Source organism: Lathyrus oleraceus, chromosome 5, assembly GCF_024323335.1.
Source record: "Lathyrus oleraceus cultivar Zhongwan6 chromosome 5, CAAS_Psat_ZW6_1.0, whole genome shotgun sequence".
Classification (NCBI taxonomy): Eukaryota; Viridiplantae; Streptophyta; class Magnoliopsida; order Fabales; family Fabaceae; genus Lathyrus; species Lathyrus oleraceus.
Genome location: NC_066583.1, coordinates 86,156,121 through 86,178,246, shown reverse-complemented (window position 1 = coordinate 86,178,246; position 22,126 = coordinate 86,156,121). Strand labels below are relative to the sequence as shown.

The window sequence follows — 22,126 nt, the reverse complement described above, 5'->3', positions numbered from 1 at the left end:
TACAGGGGTCACACTTAGGAAGCATGTGACTAGAGGATGAAATGAATCAATGTGATTTTTCACCTTTATTGCACATGCACATAAGCCAAAGCTGCACCTTTCATGTGAAGAAGACAAGCTAGTACGTAAATTTGTGACTGTTGGACATTCTCATCATCATAGCCTTCAAAATATTATCACTTCCCATGAAATGAGAACCTTATTTTAGTGTGGTAGAAAACAACACTACCCCCTTCCTCCTTTTGAATTTATCAGCATTGGATCATAGAGATAATAACTATTGAAAAAAAGACACGTACCATATTCAGCCAAAATATTGTAAAACCTATATTTTTTCATAAGTTTACAAAAGTACTAACATTATCACACTATTCACTCACTTCCACTCACTTAGATTTTTAACGTCCACCTTACAATATTTTTTATTTTTGCCTATAAAAACATTAACAAACTCAACTTCAATCAACACATACTGCTACATTTAGTTTGTAAACAATAATCATGGCTTTCAACAAATTCTCTTTAGTAGTTTTAGTGCTTTCTCTTCTTTCCTACTCAACATTCACTGATGCTAATGGTTGTCCACCATCACCAAATCCAAAACCTTCACCCGCTGCTTCTCCACCGTCTTCCCAAAGTTCCTGCCCTAAGGACACCTTAAAGTTAGGGGTTTGTGCCGACCTATTAGGGTTGGTTAATATTGTTATCGGAGACCCTCCTTCGGGTAGTACTTGTTGCGCATTGATCAAAGGTTTGGCTGACTTGGAAGCCGCAATATGTCTTTGTACCGCACTTAAGGGCAATGTGCTTGGAATCAACTTGAATGTGCCTATCGCGCTCAGTTTGATCCTTAGTGCTTGTCAGAAAACCGTTCCTTCTGATTTTCAATGCGTCTAAGAGGTTTTGTGTCTGTTGTCGAATAAGTATATACGTGCACTATAATAATTGTTTCTCGTACAAGAGAAATGTTTGTGTTTTAAAGAATTGTTAGCAACACATTCTCTAACGCTTTTAGTAAAAACATTTTGCTATGTTATCGGTTGAAGAACGTGTTACTACCAATTTTTTAAACTTATTTTATGTCAGTTGTTAATGTGTAATTTGTTCAAACATTAATGTGTGTAGATCTGTTAATTGAGATGTTTCATTAAACTAATAATTGGGTAAGATTGTTTTCCCAAATTATTGTCTTATATTTTCAGTGATATATTATGAAATGTTGCGTTTGTTTAAATCGTTATAATTTTCATTTGTAAATTCTAGGCAATTAAATCTTAGCCAAAAGAAGCAAAATTTCTTAGCATTTCAACATATATATATATATATATATTATATATATATATATATATATATATATATATATATATATATATATATATATATATATATATATATTATATATATATATATATATATATATATATTATATATATATATATATATATATACCACATTTGTTTTTTTTAAAGGATAAGTGGCTGCAAGGTAGTTGCTTGTAATTAAGCATGAAAAGAATACAGTGGAAACACCATGATTGAGATAAGGAAGCTAGATTATACATTTTGTATTACTCATAATCTAAATAAACTTTATAGTTTATGTACTCTAGCTTCTACATCAAGTAAGCCAAGTTAGAAGTCACATAATAGCTTTCTAACTGGTTTTCAAGTTAGTTAAAATTCTGATATGGAAGTTACAATCCCAAGGCTAACTAACTTACATTGTTCTCAACAATCTTCTCTTCTCTTCACATTTAACATCCCCTCAAAGTAGAGTGTAATCATTCCTAATTTAACTTGTAGACTATTTAATGGGACTTGATTAGGATATCTCTAACCCGCTATTTCGATGTTACTAATAGCAAATGAACAACAACTCCTACTTTCATTCTGTCTTGAACTATATATGACGATCTAACTCAATGTGTTTTGTTTGTTTGTGGAAAACCATATTAGCTGTGTAAAGTTGATTTATTGTCACAATAGATGATAATAGGAGATTGATGTGGCATTTAGAAGTCTGGTACAATAAAAGTAAAATGAAGAACAATCTTCAAATTAGTAGAAACCGAGGTGTGTAGCTCCTAGATGTCTTTGACCAATTTTTGGGTCTTTTCAAGTTTTGTCCAGCGTCTCTATATAATATTAACATTCACTCCAAAAGAATCAAGATTAGGGATGTCAACGGGGCAGGGAATGTGAGAAGGATGTTTTCCCACTTCCCGCTCAGCCCCGTCCTTGATCTCCGTCATGAGAGAATATTTTTATCCATCCCCATCCCCACGGAGAATCGGAGATCCAGGAGATCGAATCATAAAAAAATTTCTATACTTTCGATCAAAACTATGACATTAGTATTTTGTTATTTTTTTTCTTTTTTTAAAAAATACATATATTTTACATTTCTTTTATAAATAAAAATACATCTTGCTTCAATAACAAAAAAATATATAAAATTATTTGCAATTACGAAAACAAACTATCTAATTTACTAATTCAATGAGAAACAAGTTACTAATTGAAGTATAGTAGAGTTGAAGAGTAACTACCATAAATATAATAAACAAATGAGAGTGGTTGTTGTGATGATGATGGAAAAAGAAAGATGAGGATTGAAGGAGACAAAGAGAATTGAGAAAAGAGAAGATATGGTTTGTACACAATAAATAATGGGTGTACTATTTTAGGGTTGGATACTTGGATAGTAAAACTATACATTATACAATGAAAATAAAAAATAAAATGATTCACCGATGACTCTTCATTTCCTAATATATTATTTATTTTTTTAAAAACACAAGCAAAATTATATAATAATGTGTTATATAATATATTATTATATATAAAAGTTAAATAATATGGTTGGGGTCAGAGAATCTATAGGATGAAGGGTACTTCTCCGATCCTCGCCACAAACTATCATCGGGGGAACTTTTCCCTCCATCCCCGTCTCCAAGGGGGAAACAATCTCCAAATTCGAAGCTTTGAACAGATAATCCCCACGGGGATCCCCGTTAACAAATGCAAATTGACATCCCTAATCAAGATACTACATCTACTCTTGAAAGTAACAAACCAAAAAGTGTCGGTGAGATTTCCAAAATATTGATTTTAGGAATGATAATGATTAAATTCATTTAGTGGAATTTTTGAATCACAGTTGATTGTAATGGTGCAATGGTTTTGACCGAGTCCCGCCGAAACAACGGTCCGCTCCATTTGAAAATTTCTCCAACATGAAAGTTGTTCCTCTTGTTCCAAGCTTTCTAGAGATATAAAGTTTGCTCCATTCGGATTAGAATTGAGAAAGTTATGCTTAGTCAAAGTGAGACATTTTTTTAGGACACTTAGAAAATTTTCTAAGTCCAAAATCTTCAAAATTTGTCAAGACTTCTTGCCATGTCCTCTTTCACATCCTTTCGGAATCATCTCATTTGGATCCATGGTTTGAGAGATACATTCATTTGAAGTGGGCAGCATGACTTGATTTTCTAGGCAGATTTTGGGTCTGGCTGACCCAATCAGATTTTCTAAGCATGCTGCACAAACCAGTCATGTTTTTTTTACCTCTTTTGGCCATGCATTGGACATCTATTCACTTAAGTTTGGCCCAAAAAAACAACATTTTACACCTCACTTCACACTTTTATTCTTATGGATAAATCACTTATTAAAAAGCCCATGAGAACACCTAATCCACCCTATTTAAGAAGCTGAAACCTTAACCCTAAAGGAGCATTGGAATTTCGTGGCAAGGAGACAAAGTTTCATCACATATCAGATTCCATTCCACTTCTATTTTCCATTAGGTAATCATCTCTTCCATGACCATCTCATACTCTAAGAATCTAGTCGAACATATTTATGAAAAACAACTAAAATTTAATCGTAAATATATTAAACCATACATAAAATTAATCTATTAAAAGAACATAAACAATATATATATATATATAATATATATATATATATATATATATATATATATATATATATATAATATATATATATATATATATATATATTATATATATATATATATATATATATATAATATATATATATATATATATATAATATATATATATATATATATATATATATATATATATATATATATATATATATAAAAGTAACCAAACATACATAGAAGTGAATGAATCACGCAATACCCATGTAATTGTATATGTGTGTGTAGAGTAAAAACAATGCAAATCAATACTGAAAATTAATAGCAATTACAATAAACAATAACTAAAATTGAAAAATTAGCCACAATAATAATGAATACTGAAAATTAATAGTAGCTTCTGAGAAAAATAATAACAAGAAAAATAATAGAGTTTAAAATTAAAGTTGTAAATAAAATAGAATCTGGAAATAAAAGCTGAATTAAAATTGATTCTAAAATTAAATTGCAAAAGAATTCCGACAAGATTGTTGAAATGTTGATTCAAATACACATATAAAAATTCCTAATTCTAAGATGCAACCGTTCTTAAATTTGAGAAACTGCAGCTTTTATAATATAATTTTTGTCTAAAAATAATTGCTCTAAAACTTCAATAACTTGGATGATGAAAACTTAAGTTTTATGGCTATATATAGTGTAGGGAACTGATGAAAAGAGTCTGAAATCATGTAGGAGTAGTGGAAGAGATATTAGTTTAAGTGGGGGAAGATTGAGTATGGCAGATGTTATTTTCTAGCCTCAAAGTCCATGGCGGAAAACATGAGTGCAAAACTGGTAGGACGTGGGTTGCAAGGTCTATGGCGAATGTTATGGCCTCATGGAAAATGCATGAGTGTTGAACTAGGTCCTTTTTGTCTTTTTCTTCGTGCTTAGGTGGCGCCATGACTGCCACGTCATGCCAAACACCATGGTGAACGCCATGAGTGCATAGTTTGCTTTTTTTTCTCCGTTCTTTGTCATTTTCATCCCGATTTCTCGCACGAATATTCATACTTAAAAAATACCTATAATAGGCATAATATACTGACATAAAACCATAAAATGGAAATAAAATAGACTAAAATGACATGTGTATCGAGTCAGAAACGTCATATTTTTCATGGTTATCAAACTCCCTCATATTTGAACCTTTGCATGTCCTCAAGTAAGCTGTTACATACATGAAAATCTTTGAAAAATGCAGCATTATAATGTAAAGACTTAAAAACAATAGCATTATCTTTTTCGCCTATTTTCATTCTAGTGAAATAACATTAAGCCCGTTATCCTTTCACACTCATAATAGGAAAATATGTTAGTGACTATGATCTTATTATTTCTTTCTTTTCTTGCACACTTTGGCTTAATTCATTATCAAATAGAAGGACTAGATACCATTGGATTAAATGACCGGGTGATGGTCACCTAACTTATAAAGAACATTCCCTTTTTATTCTTTTTTTTAAAGCTCGTGATCATTCACTTATTTGCATCAACTTCCCTATGTAGTGTGTGTTTAGGATGGTGTTGGCTGCTTAGATAAATTACTCAAGGACTATTAGAGAATGAGAACTCAAGGCTATGGATATAATAGATACTCAAATCGATCTCCATATTTGAGTAACTTGAGGTGTTGTAACGATACCAATTTTGTATAGTTTTCCCAAGTCTCCTCAATCTAACCTCAATTTCATTTGTAGCCTATATATTTTCTAATAATGCAATAAGTTTTCAACTCTTATAAAGAATTTTTTTTGTTATGGCTCAAGAAATTGGGAGAATCAATAAACAACTATAAACCACATATAAAGACTCGACATCACATGCAATGACTCAACAAACATAACAATTAAACTAAAAAAATAGTAAAATCTACTTAACATGAAATAAACTAGAAAAGCGGTAAATCTAACTAGAAAGAAATAAAAAAATAAATCTATAAAGTTCCTCCCCCACACTTGAGCCAAACATTGTCCTCAATATTTTTATAAAAGCTTGCATTTGACCCATATTCTCCATCATATTAGTTTAATGTGTTTGCATTTGATTCATATGTTGCATCATATATGTTTATTGCTGATGCATGACATAAATCAGGTTATCACTCTCGACATCTATGCCATTCCAAATGCACATCTCTTTAAGTATGTCATCAAGTGTAGCGTGTGCGACTCTGGTAGAAGTACCAGCAAAATGGCATAAAAATATGGTGCAGTGTGTGCATGTGAATCAGGAATAAGGGGGGAATGGTATAGTGATGGCTCATGAACATGCGAGCCTCGCTCTTTATGGTCATACTCATCATCAGTGGCACCATCAGCATCGACATTCTCAGGAATGTCCATGGGCACCGGTCCAGTATAAGTACCGACATTCGGGTTATAAATCAAATTAGCCTTCTTTTGCACATCAGTGCGGTTCAGGAAAGGTAAAATAATACTAGGAACCTCTCTGTTACCAATCATCAACGAATATCTCTCATCTCTCATATTTTTAATCAACCACATATGACAGAATGCATCAATGTCTAAGGAAGGAATGACATAATGCATCAGTGTAGCAAGCTCCGCCTCTAAGCCTAAAGCGCGAGCTATGGAGGTAATCATTCCTCCAAAAGAAATAGGCCCATTTTTAGCAATGCGATCTGCTTGCATATGAGCCAGTATAAACGGGGTTGAATTAACCCCTGTAGGTACAAAAACATAATGAATATAAAACAAACTCTTTTGCATTAATCCTATTTTTATTCGCGGCCAAAAATGGAATGTGCCAAAATTTGAAAAAAATATATGATAGTCGGGTTATGGACATGAGTTGCGTTATTTCCCTCAAAGCTATCAACAAGATTACCGGCTAATTGTTCCCAGAAATGATCAAATTCGTGTGCCCAATTAGTGTCTAACGGGGTCTCACAAATAACACTCTCACCATAAGGAAATTGCAACAGGTCAGCTATTTGATCTAGACTAAACTGATATTCTTTATTAAACATGCAAAAAATGTTTGTGCCTACAGTGCTAGCAGTCGTTATCTATATGGTGTAAACAAGAGAGTTTAGAAACTCTAATGTGATTCTAGTATAAGTGGGACCTTTTCGTGCAAAAAAATGTGATAAACCTAACCTCTTCAACAACCAATGCACGCTATCATAAAGTCCTAAGGTGCATAAACAAGGGTCATGTGCGTACCTTGTCGGAACAATTTCCCAGTACAGAAGAGCTTCATAACGTCTTCTTTGCTTTTCACTGTCTCTTCTATCATGAAATGTAATACCATTAAAATCAACATTTCCTCCTTGAGCCATTATTGAGAGTTTGAGAAATAGAAATTGGTGTTTGAGGAGGTAAGTTTGTGAGTAAGAATAATGGAAGTAAAAGATGTGGAGGTTTAGTATGAGTTTGGATTTATGTAGGACTGATGGAGTGGAGTTTAGAAGAGGGAAAGTTTTGGAATTTGAAGGTTTTGGGAAAAAGAGATAGTAATTGTGAGTGGGTATAGTGAAAGAATGATTAGGAGTAGGTGGAAGTTGGGAAGATGAAGTTTTAAAGGCAAAAGGGGTTAAAAATCTGATTTTAGCGCGTTCAAGGTTCATGGCGAATGCCATGACCCTGTGGCGAACGCCATGAGTTTTGAAAATGAGTTTCCACACTTTTGAAGCCCATGGAGAACACCATGAGTTCATGGTGAACGCCATGGACCTATCTGAAGCGTTTTTAGTGACTTTTGGGGCTTTCACTTGCTTTTGCTCCTACTTAAGGATTAATATAGCAGAATTTGGAAAAAGAAATTGTAGAAAATAAAATTAAAATAAGAAAAATGAGAATTAATAAAAAATTTAAAGTGAATTTTTTTTTAATTGAATTGGATAAAAAAATTATGGGTTGCCTTCCACGCAACACTTTGTTTATTGTTGATGATTGGACGACCAAAATTAAAATGTAATTGCAGAAAACAAATAAAATTGAAAAGCGGAAAGTGTGAAATATATCTTCCCTCACACTTAAATGGAACATTTTCCTCAATGTTTCTGTGAAAGCAGAAGGAAATAAAGACAAAGGGAAACATCAATTACCATGGTGCCTAGCTGCAGGATCTATTGCTCTACGTAAGGAATAAATCTCCTTAAATAGGTGGTTGATTTGCTCTACAATTCTGTCAGTTTGATCTTGAATTTCCTGGCGTAGAGTTGTGACTTCACGTCTAAGGGTGTTGATCTCATAGTCAATATTATGCCTGTGTGGACTGAGAATACCTGTAGAAGATGATGATTAAGAAATATCCGTCTGTCATACCCCGATTTTGGCCCTGAAATTTTTTTCCATCAATCATTCGTTTGCATTTTTTTTTCATGACCATTCCATCTGGTCATGACGATACCCATCAACATCAGTTGTTGGACTTGTTACCACGACCAGTCAATGTCTGTCTTTTGGTTTCTGTTTCTTTATTTTGGTATGAGATGATTAATCTCTTTAGCCATGCGAGATTTGAAACCTCTTTCACCTATTAGGATCAAATGAACCTCATGTTTCATCTTTTGTCCCAATTTCATCAAGGTGATTATTCATCTTTCATTTGTCTTATTACTAGTTTTCACCCCCCCCCCCCCCCAAAGTGCAAAACATTTTGTGTTGGGTCATCATTCATATTCATTTTCTCATTCATTCATAATTCAAAGAAATTTCACATACATGAGCTCGAGGAGGAAATGAAAATCAACCCTTCCATAAAATATGTTCTTTACCAGGATGATAGGAGAGAGAAATGGGGACTTTACAGTGAACTGTTTGGAAAAGACAGGAGGGTTTAGTGCAGGAGTACCTTGATAGGCTGCAATTAAGTTCTGAAAAGACAACTGACTGTTTGGATAGTGTTAATTCCACCAATCAGGTTAAAGATATAGAAATGAATGAAAATGCCAATTCTTTTGTGGACGAGTCTGTTATGGAAAAGGTTCTCCTGAAGAGGAGTTTGAGGATGCGTAATATGCAAATATTTTGGCAGGAATCTCCTGAAGGCAAGAAGATGCTGGAATTCCGGAAGTCTTTACCTTCATTTAAGGAGAAGGAAGGTTCACTACAAGCTATAGCACGTAATCAGGTAATAGTTATATCTGGAGAGACTGGCTGTGGTAAAACGACTCAACTTCCTCAATATATATTAGAGTCAGAGATAGAGTCCGGCTGTGGGGCAATTTGCAGCATTATTTGCACACAACCTCGAAGGATATCTGCTATGGCAGTGGCTGAGAGAGTGTCAGCAGAGAGAGGAGAGTCTCTGGGTGAAACAGTTGGTTTCAAAGTTCGGTTAGAAGGAATGAGAGGGAAAAACTGAAGACACAAGATATATGGTTTTAGACGGAGGGAGGAGGAACAGACTTTTCTCTACAATCTTCACTTATATTCAAAATGTCTTAATGTTTTACAAAGAGGTCTGGTCCTTATATAGAGATAAGGCCAGACAAGAAAGGACAAGTAATTAAATGCAGTAATGAATACTATCAGGTCCCTAGGATAGTTTGATTACCCAAGAGAATAAACTTTTGAACTCCCCATACACATTTAAATTTATTCCAACAAAACTCCCCCATAAATTTAAATGCTCTTCCGATCAATCATGCCCAACATCTTCTTGCCTCTATCGAACAGCTCCTTCGATAGTGGTTTGGTCAAAATGTCTGCTGCTTGGTCCTTGCTTGCAACATGTTTTAGTTCGACACTTCCTTCCTTCACGTGTTCTCGAATGAAGTGGAAGCGGACGTCAATGTGCTTGCTCCTTTCGTGATTTACTGGATTCTTCGCCAGTTCGATAGCAGATTTGTTATCAACTCTTATCAATGTTGCGTCTTCCTGCTTCGATTCTATTTTGTTTAGCAATCTCCTCAGCCAAATTGCATGACACACGCACCAAGATGCTGCAACGTATTCAGCTTCACACGTCGAGAGAGTCACAATTGGCTGCTTCCTCGAAAGCCATGTGAAAGCAGTGTTTCCCATGAAGAAAACATAGCCTGAGGTGCTCTTTCGATCATCAACATCTCCGCACCAATCACTATCTGAGTATCCAGTCAGCTTGTACTCTTCTGCCTTCGAATAAAACATTCCAAGTGACACAGTTCCTTGGACGTATCGAAGAATTCTCTTTAAAGCTTTCCAGTGAGCATAGACTGGTTCCTCCATGAATCGACTCACAATTCCCACACTTAGTGAGAGGTCAGGCCTTGTGCAAGTAAGGTATCGGAGGCTTCCAACCAAGCTTCGAAATTTGTTCGCTTCGACGCGTTCTCCCCCATCAAATTTTGAAAGCTTTGCTCCAGGTTCCATTGGTGTCGAGATTGGATTGCAGCTATCCATGTTGAACCTCTTCAGAATATCTTTGGCATACTTTTCCTGAGAGACAAAAATGTCATCTTCTACTTGTCGAACCTCCAGTCCAAGAAAATATTTCATCAGACCTAAGTCTGTCATCTCGAATTCCTGTGTCATTTCTCTTTTGAATTCTTCAATTAACTGTTTGTTGTTGCCCAGAAAAATCAGGTCATCGACGTAGAGGGCAACAAGCAGCAATCTTTCTCCAGCCTTCTTTACATATACAGCATGTTCATAAGGACATTGTTGAAAACCATTTTCTTTGAAGTACGTGTCTATTCGAGTATTCCACGCTCTTGGCGCTTGCTTCAGCCCATAGAGTGCTTTCTTCAATCTCAGCACTTTGCCTTCGCTTTCGATCTTCATATATCCTGGTGGCTGTTCGACGTACACTTCTTCTTCGAGCACACCATTCAGGAACGCTGACTTGACATCCATCTGATGTATTGGCCATTTGTATTGAGCTGCATGTGAAATGAGTAATCGAATAGTTTCCATTCTGGCAACAGGCGCAAACACTTCATCATAATCAATTCCTGCTTTCTGCTTATAGCCTTTCGCTACCAGCCTTGCTTTGTATCTTTCGATCTCGCCTTCAGCATTCATCTTCTTCTTAAATACCCACTTCACGCCAATAGTCTGACTTCCTTTTGGTAACTCTGCTAGTTCCCAAGTATTGTTCTTTTCGATGGCTTTGATTTCTTCATCCATTGCATTCTTCCAGTTTCGATTTCTCATAGCTTCTTCGAAACTCACATCTTCAGTATCTGTCAGCAAGCATACAAGGTGTACCTCTTCTGTGTTTTCATATAAATCTTGCAGACTTCTTAATCTGGGTTGTGAAGGCTCATTTTCATCATCGGAATCTTCAGGTTCTATCGAAGTGTCTGTTGGCACAACAACTGGTGCTGCTTCTTCTTCTTCGACGAGAGCTTCAATCGAACTGCTCCAGTCCCATCTGCTTGCTTTATTTACTCGAACGTCCCTGCTTACAATCACCTTTTTGTTTATTGGGTCGAAAAGCCTATAGCCTTTCGATTTCTCATCATACCCAATAAGTATATACTTCTGACTCTTATCCTCCAGCTTCGTTCTCCTTTGATCAGGCACATGTGCATAAGCCACGCTTCCAAAAATTCTAAAGTGAGACACAGTTGGCTTCTGTCCACTCCAGGCTTCTTGAGGTGTTATGTCTCCAAGCTTCGAGTGAGGACATCTATTCTGGACATAAACTGCACATTGTACAGCTTCTGCCCAAAATTCCTTCGACATGTTCTTGCTCTTCAGCATTGATCGAACCATATCAAGCACTGTTCGATTCTTCCTCTCAGCTACTCCATTTTGTTGAGGTGAGTATGCTGTGGTCAGAAATCTTCTTATGCCTTGTTCCTCACAGTACTTCATGAATGCTGTCGAAGTATATTCTCCTCCTCTGTCTGATCGAAGCGCTTTGATGCGTCTGTCAGTTGCATTTTCAACCATCACTTTAAACTTTCTAAATGTCTCGAATGCTTCAGACTTCTCCTTCAGAAAATACACCCAAGTCTTTCTCGAATAGTCATCGATGAAAGAAATGAAGTATTTCTTGCCACTGAATGATTCTGGAGTGATTGGTCCACATATGTCAGTGTGGATTAGTTCCAGAATTTGCTTTGCCTGATATTCTGCCTTCTTTTGAAAGGATGTTCTGGTTTGCTTGCCAAAAACACAGTCTTCACAGAATTTTTCATCGAACTCCACGTCTGGTAGTCCATGCACCATATTCTTCTTCGACAGTCTTCTTAGTCCAGCCTGATGTAAGTGTCCAAAACGCAAGTGCCATAGGGATGCTTGGTCTTCGACATTAACATGCAAGCATTTCTCTCGAATGCTCTTCAGGTTCAGCTTATACATTCGATTCTTCCCCATTTCGACTAAGGCAACTAGACGTCCTGTCTTGTCCTTCAGCTGCAGGTTTCGATCCTCCATGAGTATCGAATACCCCTTCTCTGTTAGTTGTCCCAAACTCAAGATATTTGCTTTGAGATTTGGTACATAGTAGACTCCTTCGATTGATCCTACTACACCTTTTTTCTGTAAGAAACATATAGTTCCTTTTCCTTCGACCTTCACCTTCGAGGCATCTCCAAATGAGACGTGTCCATCTTCGACAGTCTTTAATTCTTTGAACAGGTGTTTGTGACCACACATGTGATTGCTTGCACCTGAGTCGAGGTACCACATTGTGTCACTCTCTACATCTTCTTCCTTCTACGCCATTAACAAGAATCCTTCATTCGATTTGGGTGCGAGAGGTCCCGAGTTCGATTCTGATTCTAGGGCAAAGTTAGACGTTTCTTCAACTCTCCTCCTCGATCGACAGTCTCTTGCAAGATGTCCCATCTTTCCACAGTTGTGGCAACTGTAGGAATTGCAATCCTTCGCGTAATGCCCCTGTTTGTTGCACTTATAGCATTCGATACTGTTGTAATTTGTTCTTCCACCTCTTTGATTTCGACCTCTACCATGCCAGTTTTGTTGGCTAGATTGTCCTCTGTCGAAACTATAGTTTTGGTAGCTTCGACCGCCATCACGTCCTCCATGACCACGTCCTCTCCCTCTCCAGTTTTGAGAGAAGAGTGCCTTTTCATCTCTGCTCGAATCTGCCTCTTCGATTGCCTCTTCTTTCTTTTTCATTTTTCGCTGCTCATGTGCTTCGAGCGACCCAGCAACCTCTTCGACAGTGATTGTCGAAAGGTCCTTTGCTTCCTCTATAGCGCACACAATGTTTTCGAACTTGTCCGTTAAAGATCTTAGAATCTTTTCGACAATTCGGCCCTCTGTCATTGCCTCTCCATTTCGACTCATCTGATTCGCCACTGTCTGCACGCGCGTAATATAGTCCGCTACGGACTCTGTCTCCTTCATCTTCATCCTCTCCATCTCCCCTCGAAGAGTTTGCAATCTAACTTGCTTCACTCTGTCTGCTCCTCTGTACGCTTTCTCTAAAGTGTCCCAGGCCCCCTTCGACGTGGTTGAACCAGCAATCTTTTCGAATGCTGATTCGTCCACTGCTCTGAACAGCATGTATAATGTTGTTTTGTCTTTCGCCCGCGTCTCTTTCAACGCCTTCGTCTGGGCGGCATTGAGACCTGTTGTGTTACCTGGATCTTCAAAGCCATCATTGGTGACTTCCCACGCATCCAATGAGCCCAGCAACGCTTTCATCTGGATGCTCCAATTCTCATAATTGGACTTCGTCAGCCGTGGCAACGGCATTTGACTGGTCAGGCTCGCCATGAACTCTGATACCAATTTGAAGACACAAGATATATGGTTTTAGACGGAGGGAGGAGGAACAAACTTTTCTCTACAATCTTCACTTATATTCAAAATGTCTTAATGTTTTACAAAGAGGTTTGGTCCTTATATAGAGATAAGGCCAGACAAGAAAGGACAAGTAATTAAATGCAGTAATGAATACTATCAGGTCCCTAGGATAGTTTGATTACCCAAGAAAATAAACTTTTGAACTCCCCATACACATTTAAATTTATTCCAACAAAAACACCCATCTGTTATTTTGTACCAGCGGTATACTACTTCGAAGGTTGCTGAGTGATCGGAATCTAAGTGGTATAACCCATGGTTTGTGGATGAAATTCATGAGCGAGGCATGAATGAAGACTTCTTACTAATTGTGCTGAAGGATCTTCTTCCACGTCGCCGTGATTTAAGATTGGTAGTGATGAGTGCCACTTTGAATGCGGAACTTTTTTCAAATTGTTTTGGAGGTGCACCAACATTTCATATCCCGGGTTTCACCTATCCTGTAAGAGCTCACTTTTTAGAAGATGTTTTGGAAATGACTGGATATAAATTGTCTTCTTTCAACCAAGTTGATGATTATGGGCAAGATAAATTGTGGAAAACACAAAAGCAGCTTGCACCACGTAAGAGGAAAAACCAGATCACTGCTCTTGTTGAGGATGCTCTTTCTAAATCAAGCTTCAAGAACTATAGTCCCAAGACACGTGATTCATTATCTTCTTGGGCACCGGATTACATAGGATTTAATCTCATTGAGGCTGTTCTATGCCATATATGTCGGAAGGAAAGATCTGGTGTTGTCTTAGTATTTATGACTGGGTGGGAGGATATAAGCTGTTTAAGAGATCAGCTTAAAGCACATCCTCTTTTAGGAGATCCCAATAGGGTTCTGCTTTAAACATGCCATGGTTCAATGGCAACTTCTGAACAGGAACTCATTTTCGATAGAGCGCCTCCAAATGTAAGGAAAATAGTACTTGCTACAAATATGGCAGAGGCAAGTATTACGATCAACGACATAGTTTTTGTTGTCGACTGTGGAAAAGCAAAAGAGACCACTTATGATGCTTTGAATAACACACTATGTCTACTACCTTCTTGGATTTCACGAGCATCTGCACGGCAGGGAAGAGGTAGGGCCGGTCGCGTGCAGCCAGGAGAATCCTACCACATTTACCCCAAATGTGTTTATGAAGCTTTTTATGAATATCAACTTCCTGAACTTTTGAGAACACCCCTGAACTCTCTTTGCTTGCAAATAAAAAGTTTGCAAGTTGAGAGCATTGGAGAATTCCTATCATCAACTTTGCAGGCACCAAAGCCACGTGTCGTTCAAAATGCTATTGGTTTTCTCACGATGATTGGAGCGTTAGATGAAAAAGAAAATCTTACCAATCTTGGGAAGTTTCTCTCCATACTTCCTGTAGATCCCAAGCTGGGAAAAATGCTGATAATGGGGGCTATATTTCGGTGCTTTGATCCTGTTCTTACAATAGTTGCCGGCCTTAGTGTCAGAGATCCTTTCCTCTTGCCCCAAGACAAGAGAGATTTAGCAGGGACTGCTAAGTCTAGGTTTTCTGCTAAAGATTACAGTGATCATATATGGCTCTTGTTCGAGCATATGAAGGATGGAAAGATGCTGAAAGAGAAGGATCAACTTATGAATACTGTTGGAAATTTTTTCTCTCAGCCCAAACTCTTCAGGCAATTCATTCTCTTCGGAAGCAATTCAGCTTCATCTTGAAAGAAGCTGGCTTGGTAGATACAGATGCAAGCATTAATAACAAATTGAGTCATAATCAATCTCTTGTACGTGATGTCATATGTTCTGGACACTTTCCTGGCATATCATTAGTGGTGCACAAGGAGACATCCATGTCATTTAAGACAATGGACGATGGCCAGGTTTTATTATATGCAAACTCAGTGAATGCACGGTACCAGACTATTCCTTACCCATGGTTGGTTTTTGGTGAGAAAGTAAAGGTCAGTGCTGTTTTCATCCGTGATTCCACTGGTGTATCTGATTCAATACTTATCCTATTTGGCGGTACTCTAAGTAATGGGATACAGACCGGGCATCTGAAAATGTTAGATGGGTATGTTGACTTCTTTTTGGATCCTAATTTAGCTGATTTCTATTTGAAGCTCAAGGAAGAACTTGATAAGCTTATCCAAAAGAAGCTAGAAGATCCTAACATTGACATTCATAAGGAAGGGAAGTACTTGATGCTAGCTGTTCAGGAATTGGTCTCAGGGGATCAGTGTGAAGGTAGATTTGTGTTTGGCCATGACAGCCGGAAGCCTAAGGCCTCTAACGACGAGAATAAGTTCACAAAAGATGGAACAAACCACCAAAAGCCAAACTCCAAAGGCAGTGCAATGATAACGGCAGCATCCGAGATTGTGAAACTAAACAGCAGCACATTGAGATACCGGCGAAAAAAAACGTCGACAATAGCAATACATTTAAAACAAGAAGAGGATTCAAATGCCTATTCAAATTTACCCAGCTGGAAGCATGATGGAGTGGCAAATGACAACTCTACTGTTCCTGCTGAAATAAGTTGCAGCACGTACATCCACAAGCAACAAGCTCCAAACGCAAGCCTGGAAATGTAAACAAATAAAAAGCATTCGTCCAGGTGACTTTGGTCTTGCGAAGCTACTTGACACAGACGATCCTGCTTCTACGGTTTTTGGAACTCTAAGTTACATGTGTCATGAGATCTTTGTTGATATGCCGTATGGTTATAAATCTGAGATATGGTTGCTTGGTTGCTGCATGTTTGAAACTATTGCACATCAACCAGCATTTCGCGCTCCGGACAACGCTGAAGTTATCAATAAAATAAGTAGATCCTCTATTTCTCCATTGCCAATTGCTTACTCTTCCACACTGAAGCAACTTATCAAGAGCATGTTGAGGAAACCCTGAACACAGACCAACAACGGCTGATTTGTTGAGACATGCACTCAACATCTCAAATGCCGGCACACTATGCTGATAAGAAGCACTTACCGCATCAAACAGTGCACTGCGTACGGCCCAAAACAAACCGCCGGTAGTATATCAGTCTGGACTACCAAATGCTTCTGAGGGCCAAAAGGCATTCTACCAAATTCAGGGATCCTGGCACATATACTCAGCTGGTTCTTGAGACTGTTGTCATTGAAATACTGTCCCTTCCTGTGTCTGCTTCTCAGATAGTACAGACATTTGTTCAGATTGTTGTTAATATATAACCAACATTGATCCAAGACAACTTATAGTCATTTTGGTGATGAAGTTCATCTGGATACCACATGCAGAGCTGTTAGTGCAGGGATAGAGTATCGGAATTTGTTATCGTCTCCACAGGGATTATGTGATATTGCCGCCGTTTGACAGTTGTTAAGTTCTTAACTTATAGTAACAAGGGGGTTTTAGTTTTCGGTTACGGTAACTTGTATAAAAAGTAAGAAATTGCGGTAAAAGTTTTGATTTTACGATTTGAGAAAGATTGTCAAAGTTAGGGTTCGACGATCACTTTGCATGCATATGTTCGATCAAACAAAACTCATAAACTCCATTAGATGATAAACACAATCACAAAATCCTCCCAATGTGTTTATCTCTAACAGACATTGTGGATTTTCCCATTTTTGATCCATTGTTGATTTCTCACACAATCTATCAAAATGACAACTTTTAGGTTTAACTTTTTAGTGAACAAACTCATTCAAAACTATCTCTAGCTAAAGAACAAGGATGGATGAAAACCTAGGTCAAGAGTTGGAAAACACCTTTCAATAATAAACCAACACAAAGAGTTATCAATAAAACAAGGTTTTCACCATACATTCATCATCAAAGAGTTTACAAATGAAGATCACCCCATATACATACAAATCTTATGATCATCTACATCTAACCTTGACAAAATGAAAAACTTAGCTACTCATTTTCATGGTAGCTTGAACAACAAGTTTCGGAAGAAGGTTGATCAACATCCGAGTCGAAGAATCGAGATTGGATGGGAATCCAACTTCTTTTTGTAAAATATTGTCAAGAGAAGAAGAAGAATGAGAAATGAGGTTTCTAGGGCACAAAAATCACCTCTAAGCAAAAAACAAGTAAAAAGATGATTCAAAAAAAGTATATATGTTTTGTTCCAAAAAGTAGCCCATACTACTTATAGAAATGGTTGCTGAGCTGTCATGCTCGCTAGGCGAAGCCCTCGCTTCTCTCATTCGCTCCAGCGAGTCTTGATGTTTTTGTTACTGGAAGTGTTCGCTACTTCCTTCGCCACAGCGAGTTTTGATCTTTTTGCTACTGGAAGTGTTCGCTACTTGCTCGCTGGATGCTCGCCTAGCGAATACTTCGCTACTTCCCTCGCCACAACGAGTTTTAATCTTTTTGGTTCTATCCAAGTCTGGGAGTGTTCGCTGGCATCTCGCTGCGTGCTCGCCTAGCGAATACTTCGCTACCTCACTCGCCTAGCGAGCTTGCTTATGTTTGTTTTCTTTCTTGGTTCCTTTGCCATCTTTCTTGTGCCTTAGTTTTCTACTCTTTCATGCCTAATTCCTGCATAATAACACACAAATTAAAGGTACCAAGATCATTTCACATAGTATTGCAAATCAACAAAAGCAAGGGCGGTTTCGAACACTTTTTCGACAAAAAAGAGTGAAAGATGCCCACATTTGATAGCTCAAACAAGCAAACTTGGGCATCTAACAACTCTCCCCAACTAGATTCTTGCTTGCCCTCAAGCAAAGTATGCCTCTTGAAGGACAAGAGGATTTGCTTAAAGAAAAAGATTTCTCCGATATCAGATAAAATGGCCCAAACACAAGAGAATCAACCAGACACAAGTTCCCAATGGTTAGAATAACACAATACACAGGAACTAAAGCCTTATAGCAATGCAAAACATGTATCAATCCACAACAATGTTATCCTGAATGAATCACCCTATCTCTCCTCTTCGAATAAGGATTGAAGAAATTACGCGTTTGCAACCGCGGGGACAATTTCACTCTCCAACAAACAATGCAAAAGTCAATTCAATTCATACAATGTCTAACAATTCTAAATGAAAATGAGGAAGCACGAAGATCACAAAAGTCTTTTCTGGTTGTAGCTTGGTCAGGTTTACAAACAAGGGTCATATCTAAGGCCCTTGAAAACGAACTTGCCGATGCAAAAGAGACATTCATTGTACAAGCTATTCACACATCTCAACTTCGTTCCACTTGTTTCTCATTTGAAACCTTCACAACTCTTATTTCACAACTCAATTTTGTTTTTCACTATTTTTCTTCCAAGCAAACATTCATTTTCATTTTCTCTTCTTTTTTTCACATCGTATTCATAAAACAGATGTTTCTCTTTTCTAATTTTTTTTTCAATGCTTGCTCGGTTATTCAAGAGTTGTGGCACCTACCGATTCTCATTTTCATTCTCCCCAACTTATCTATTACTCACCCCAAGTGAATGCTCTTGACTTTTTACGGCAAAAGAAGAATTATCAAAAATTTCAGGGTTTCAAGAAAAAAGATTTTGATGTCTCGCCTTATTTCAATCTGAGATTCAACTGTTTAAGCTCAAAGGGGTTCACGAATACTCGCTGCTCACGGGTAAGTTGTATTTGGAACTGGTTGTGCTCGAAAGAAAACAAGCGCCTTGATCATTTCTAATTGCTTCCACAAATTCACAATAATAAAAGACAAAGCATGAATCAAATGAATCAACACAGTTTATTAGAATCCAGCATTTTAGTGTACAATGGAGGTTTCCTCACAATTTGTGGTTCTAAGCCCTAGGTGAATCATTCATTCAATTATGTTGCAGAAAGAACAATATTCAATTACGAAAAGAGTAAAGTTCTTAATGCATTCTAAAATTCTAACCGGAGGTAACCATGTACCTTAGCATTATTCGCTTGTTTATTTTTATCATCGCCATCCAAGCTCGGATGCACCTTCATTGGATACTTCTTTGAGGAGCAACCAATCTAGAAGGTTTGATCCTCAACAACCAAAAATTTATTAAGCAAAACAAATTCAAACCAAACACAATAATTTAAAACATAAACAACAACCATCACTTCAAAATGTTAAAATGTGCGTGGGGGACAAAACACCCCAAAAATTACATAACCAAAATACCAAATATCTGAAAATACAAGAAAATAAAACATAACATAAAAAAAAACTTAGTCCTCATAGGACTCAGAACCCTCAGTATCGGCCTCAGAACCGGAACCATCATCATCATCATCATCATCATCATCATCATCATCATCATCATCATCATCATCAGCGCCACCAGAACCATCAGCACCAGAAGCACCAACACCCGCCCCCTCTCCGAAAACAGGTCTGTCCTCAGGCCAGCTAGCATGTTGCAGGAACTGCTCACGCGTCATCATAGGATGCTCTCCAGAAGGGTCACGTACCTGCAACTGTAATACGTGCATAGAGTCATGTATATCAATCATGGCGCGCTGAGTCGCCGCCATCCAATCCCAATTGTAATTGGAAACAGCTTGCTGGAAAGGATCAAACCCCTGAGAAAAAGCACCAGGACCATCAGCAGCCCCGATATCATCAGCAGTTGTACTACCTCGGAAGTTCTTCGGCTTACAGTACTTGTCCATATATCGATCATCGATTGCGGACGGAATCCTTACCTGACTGCGGGAGGGTAGCTTCACCCTCGACTGTAGGCACAAAGCCATGATGAGACAAGGAAAAGCAAGGGGGCAGTTAACTCGCGCCCCCGACTTCAGCCCGCTCTCAACCACGGACTTGATCTCAATCGCAATGATTCGCGCCACATCGATCTGTACATTAGTTAGAATACAGTGGACCAAGTGTGCCACTGGGATCGGCACGATCGACGTGTGTGACTTGGGCTTAATGTTAGTCAGAACCAGCATCAAGATCAGCTGAGCCAAGGGAATCATATCCTCCCGATGGTACCTCACAAGAACCCCAGATGGGTTCACCTCAACCGACTTTCCCTCAAACAACAGGGCCGCAGAAATAGTATCAGTGTTCCTGTGGAGCTTCATATCTCTGTGGTATGCATCCCTCTCATTAACTCCCAGATGGAGCGGTTCACCAAGCACTCGGTTAATAGCATCCTATCAAAAGCGACCTGACGTCCTGACACTCTTGTAGTCCAAGTGAAAGGCTCGTCGTCATTTGGCAGTGCGTTCGCATAGAACTCGCGCACTATATCAATATCATAGCTTTCGGGTGGAGAGATCAACTTGTCCCATTTCTTGCTATTTATCAACCCTGTAAATGTCCGATAATCGCCTTGTTCGTTGATCAAAAACCTCTTCTCAGGTAAGATTTTCCTTTTCTCCAACGCCACATAACGTGCAGCTTGCTTCGCCCCAACGAATTTATCGTTGTCAAATTGAATTGGCACAGTGCGGGAAGTGCTCCCGACGTTTCTCTTTTTTGCAGCACTTGACCTGGATGTCATCTGTAAAATCATAGAAAAGAAACAGCACACAACCACAAAACATATTAGAGATCAAAACAGAAAAACCAGATACTGTCATGGTCGCTACAACTTCGCTTAGCGAGAACCCAACGAAGATTCGCTACGGGTTTGCTTAGCGAAGTGACAGCGAATGCTCGCCACAGATTCGCCTAGCGAAGATGCTAGCGAATGTTACGGGATTCTGAGTTCTCCACTGTTAACAATCCAATTTCAGAAATCCCAAAGTCTAATGATACCCATTCCAGAAACAAAGTAATTTAACATGCTAGGAATCGTTCTAAACATACATGCAAACCTAAATCTCCCAATCTCCCAAATTCAACCCTAATGACTCATTCTTCAGAATTTACAACATTGAAAGCACAAAGGAATGGAGACAGAACAAACCTGATTTAAGAGGTTGATTGATTCTGAAATACAACAGTTAGGGTTTGCACAAGGATATTTCTCAAAGTTTTTGTGTGAGATGGAAGTGAAAAGTGTGAAAGTGAGAGTGAGTTCGTGACCCTATGTTCAGACTAAAACAAAATAAATGGGTTTTGGGCCCAAATGAGTGGCCCTCTGAAAAATAAAATAAAGTTCTGTCACGCAACGTTCGCCTAGCGAAGAGCTAGCGAACGGCTCGCTACTGTCTTCGCCTAGCGAGCAGCTAGCGAACATCTCGCTACTGTCTTCGCCTAGCGAGCAGCTAGCGAACATGACAGGATCTTGTTTTTTTCAAAACAGCACTGCACAACACAATTCAGCAAGGTTCCACCAATTTGAATACCAATACCACACAACACAAAGTTGTAAATACTTACAATGTTGGGGTGCCTCCCAACAAGCGCTTGTTTAACGTCGGATAAGCTCGTCGGTTCGAGATGCTCACAAAGGAGCATCCAAGCAGATTGCACAGCTCTCGTGATCCACAAGACCGCCAAGATAAATCTTCAAACGTTGGCTGTTAACCGTCCAACTATCTTTCTTCTCCAAGTCCTCAATGACAACAGCT

At 38.2% G+C, this 22,126-nt stretch overlaps 1 protein-coding gene and 1 pseudogene across 1 annotated transcript; both read left to right on the top strand.

The window, feature by feature from the left end:
• Positions 1 to 455: 455 nt before the first annotated feature.
• LOC127087715 (14 kDa proline-rich protein DC2.15) lies at positions 456 to 1,193 on the top strand. The gene has a single exon (XM_051028649.1). The coding sequence runs from the start codon at positions 502 to 504 to the stop codon at positions 895 to 897; it is 396 nt and encodes a 131-aa protein (XP_050884606.1). The 5' UTR covers positions 456 to 501; the 3' UTR covers positions 898 to 1,193.
• A 6,175-nt stretch (positions 1,194 to 7,368) lies between these two features.
• Positions 7,369 to 17,046, top strand: LOC127078877 (DExH-box ATP-dependent RNA helicase DExH3-like; annotated as a pseudogene).
• Positions 17,047 to 22,126: the final 5,080 nt, after the last annotated feature.

Excerpts from the sequence above, each read along its gene's own strand:
- LOC127087715 (XM_051028649.1), top strand. The coding sequence starts at position 502 with ATGGCTTTCAACAAATTCTCTTTAGTAGTTTTAGTGCTTTCTCTTCTT.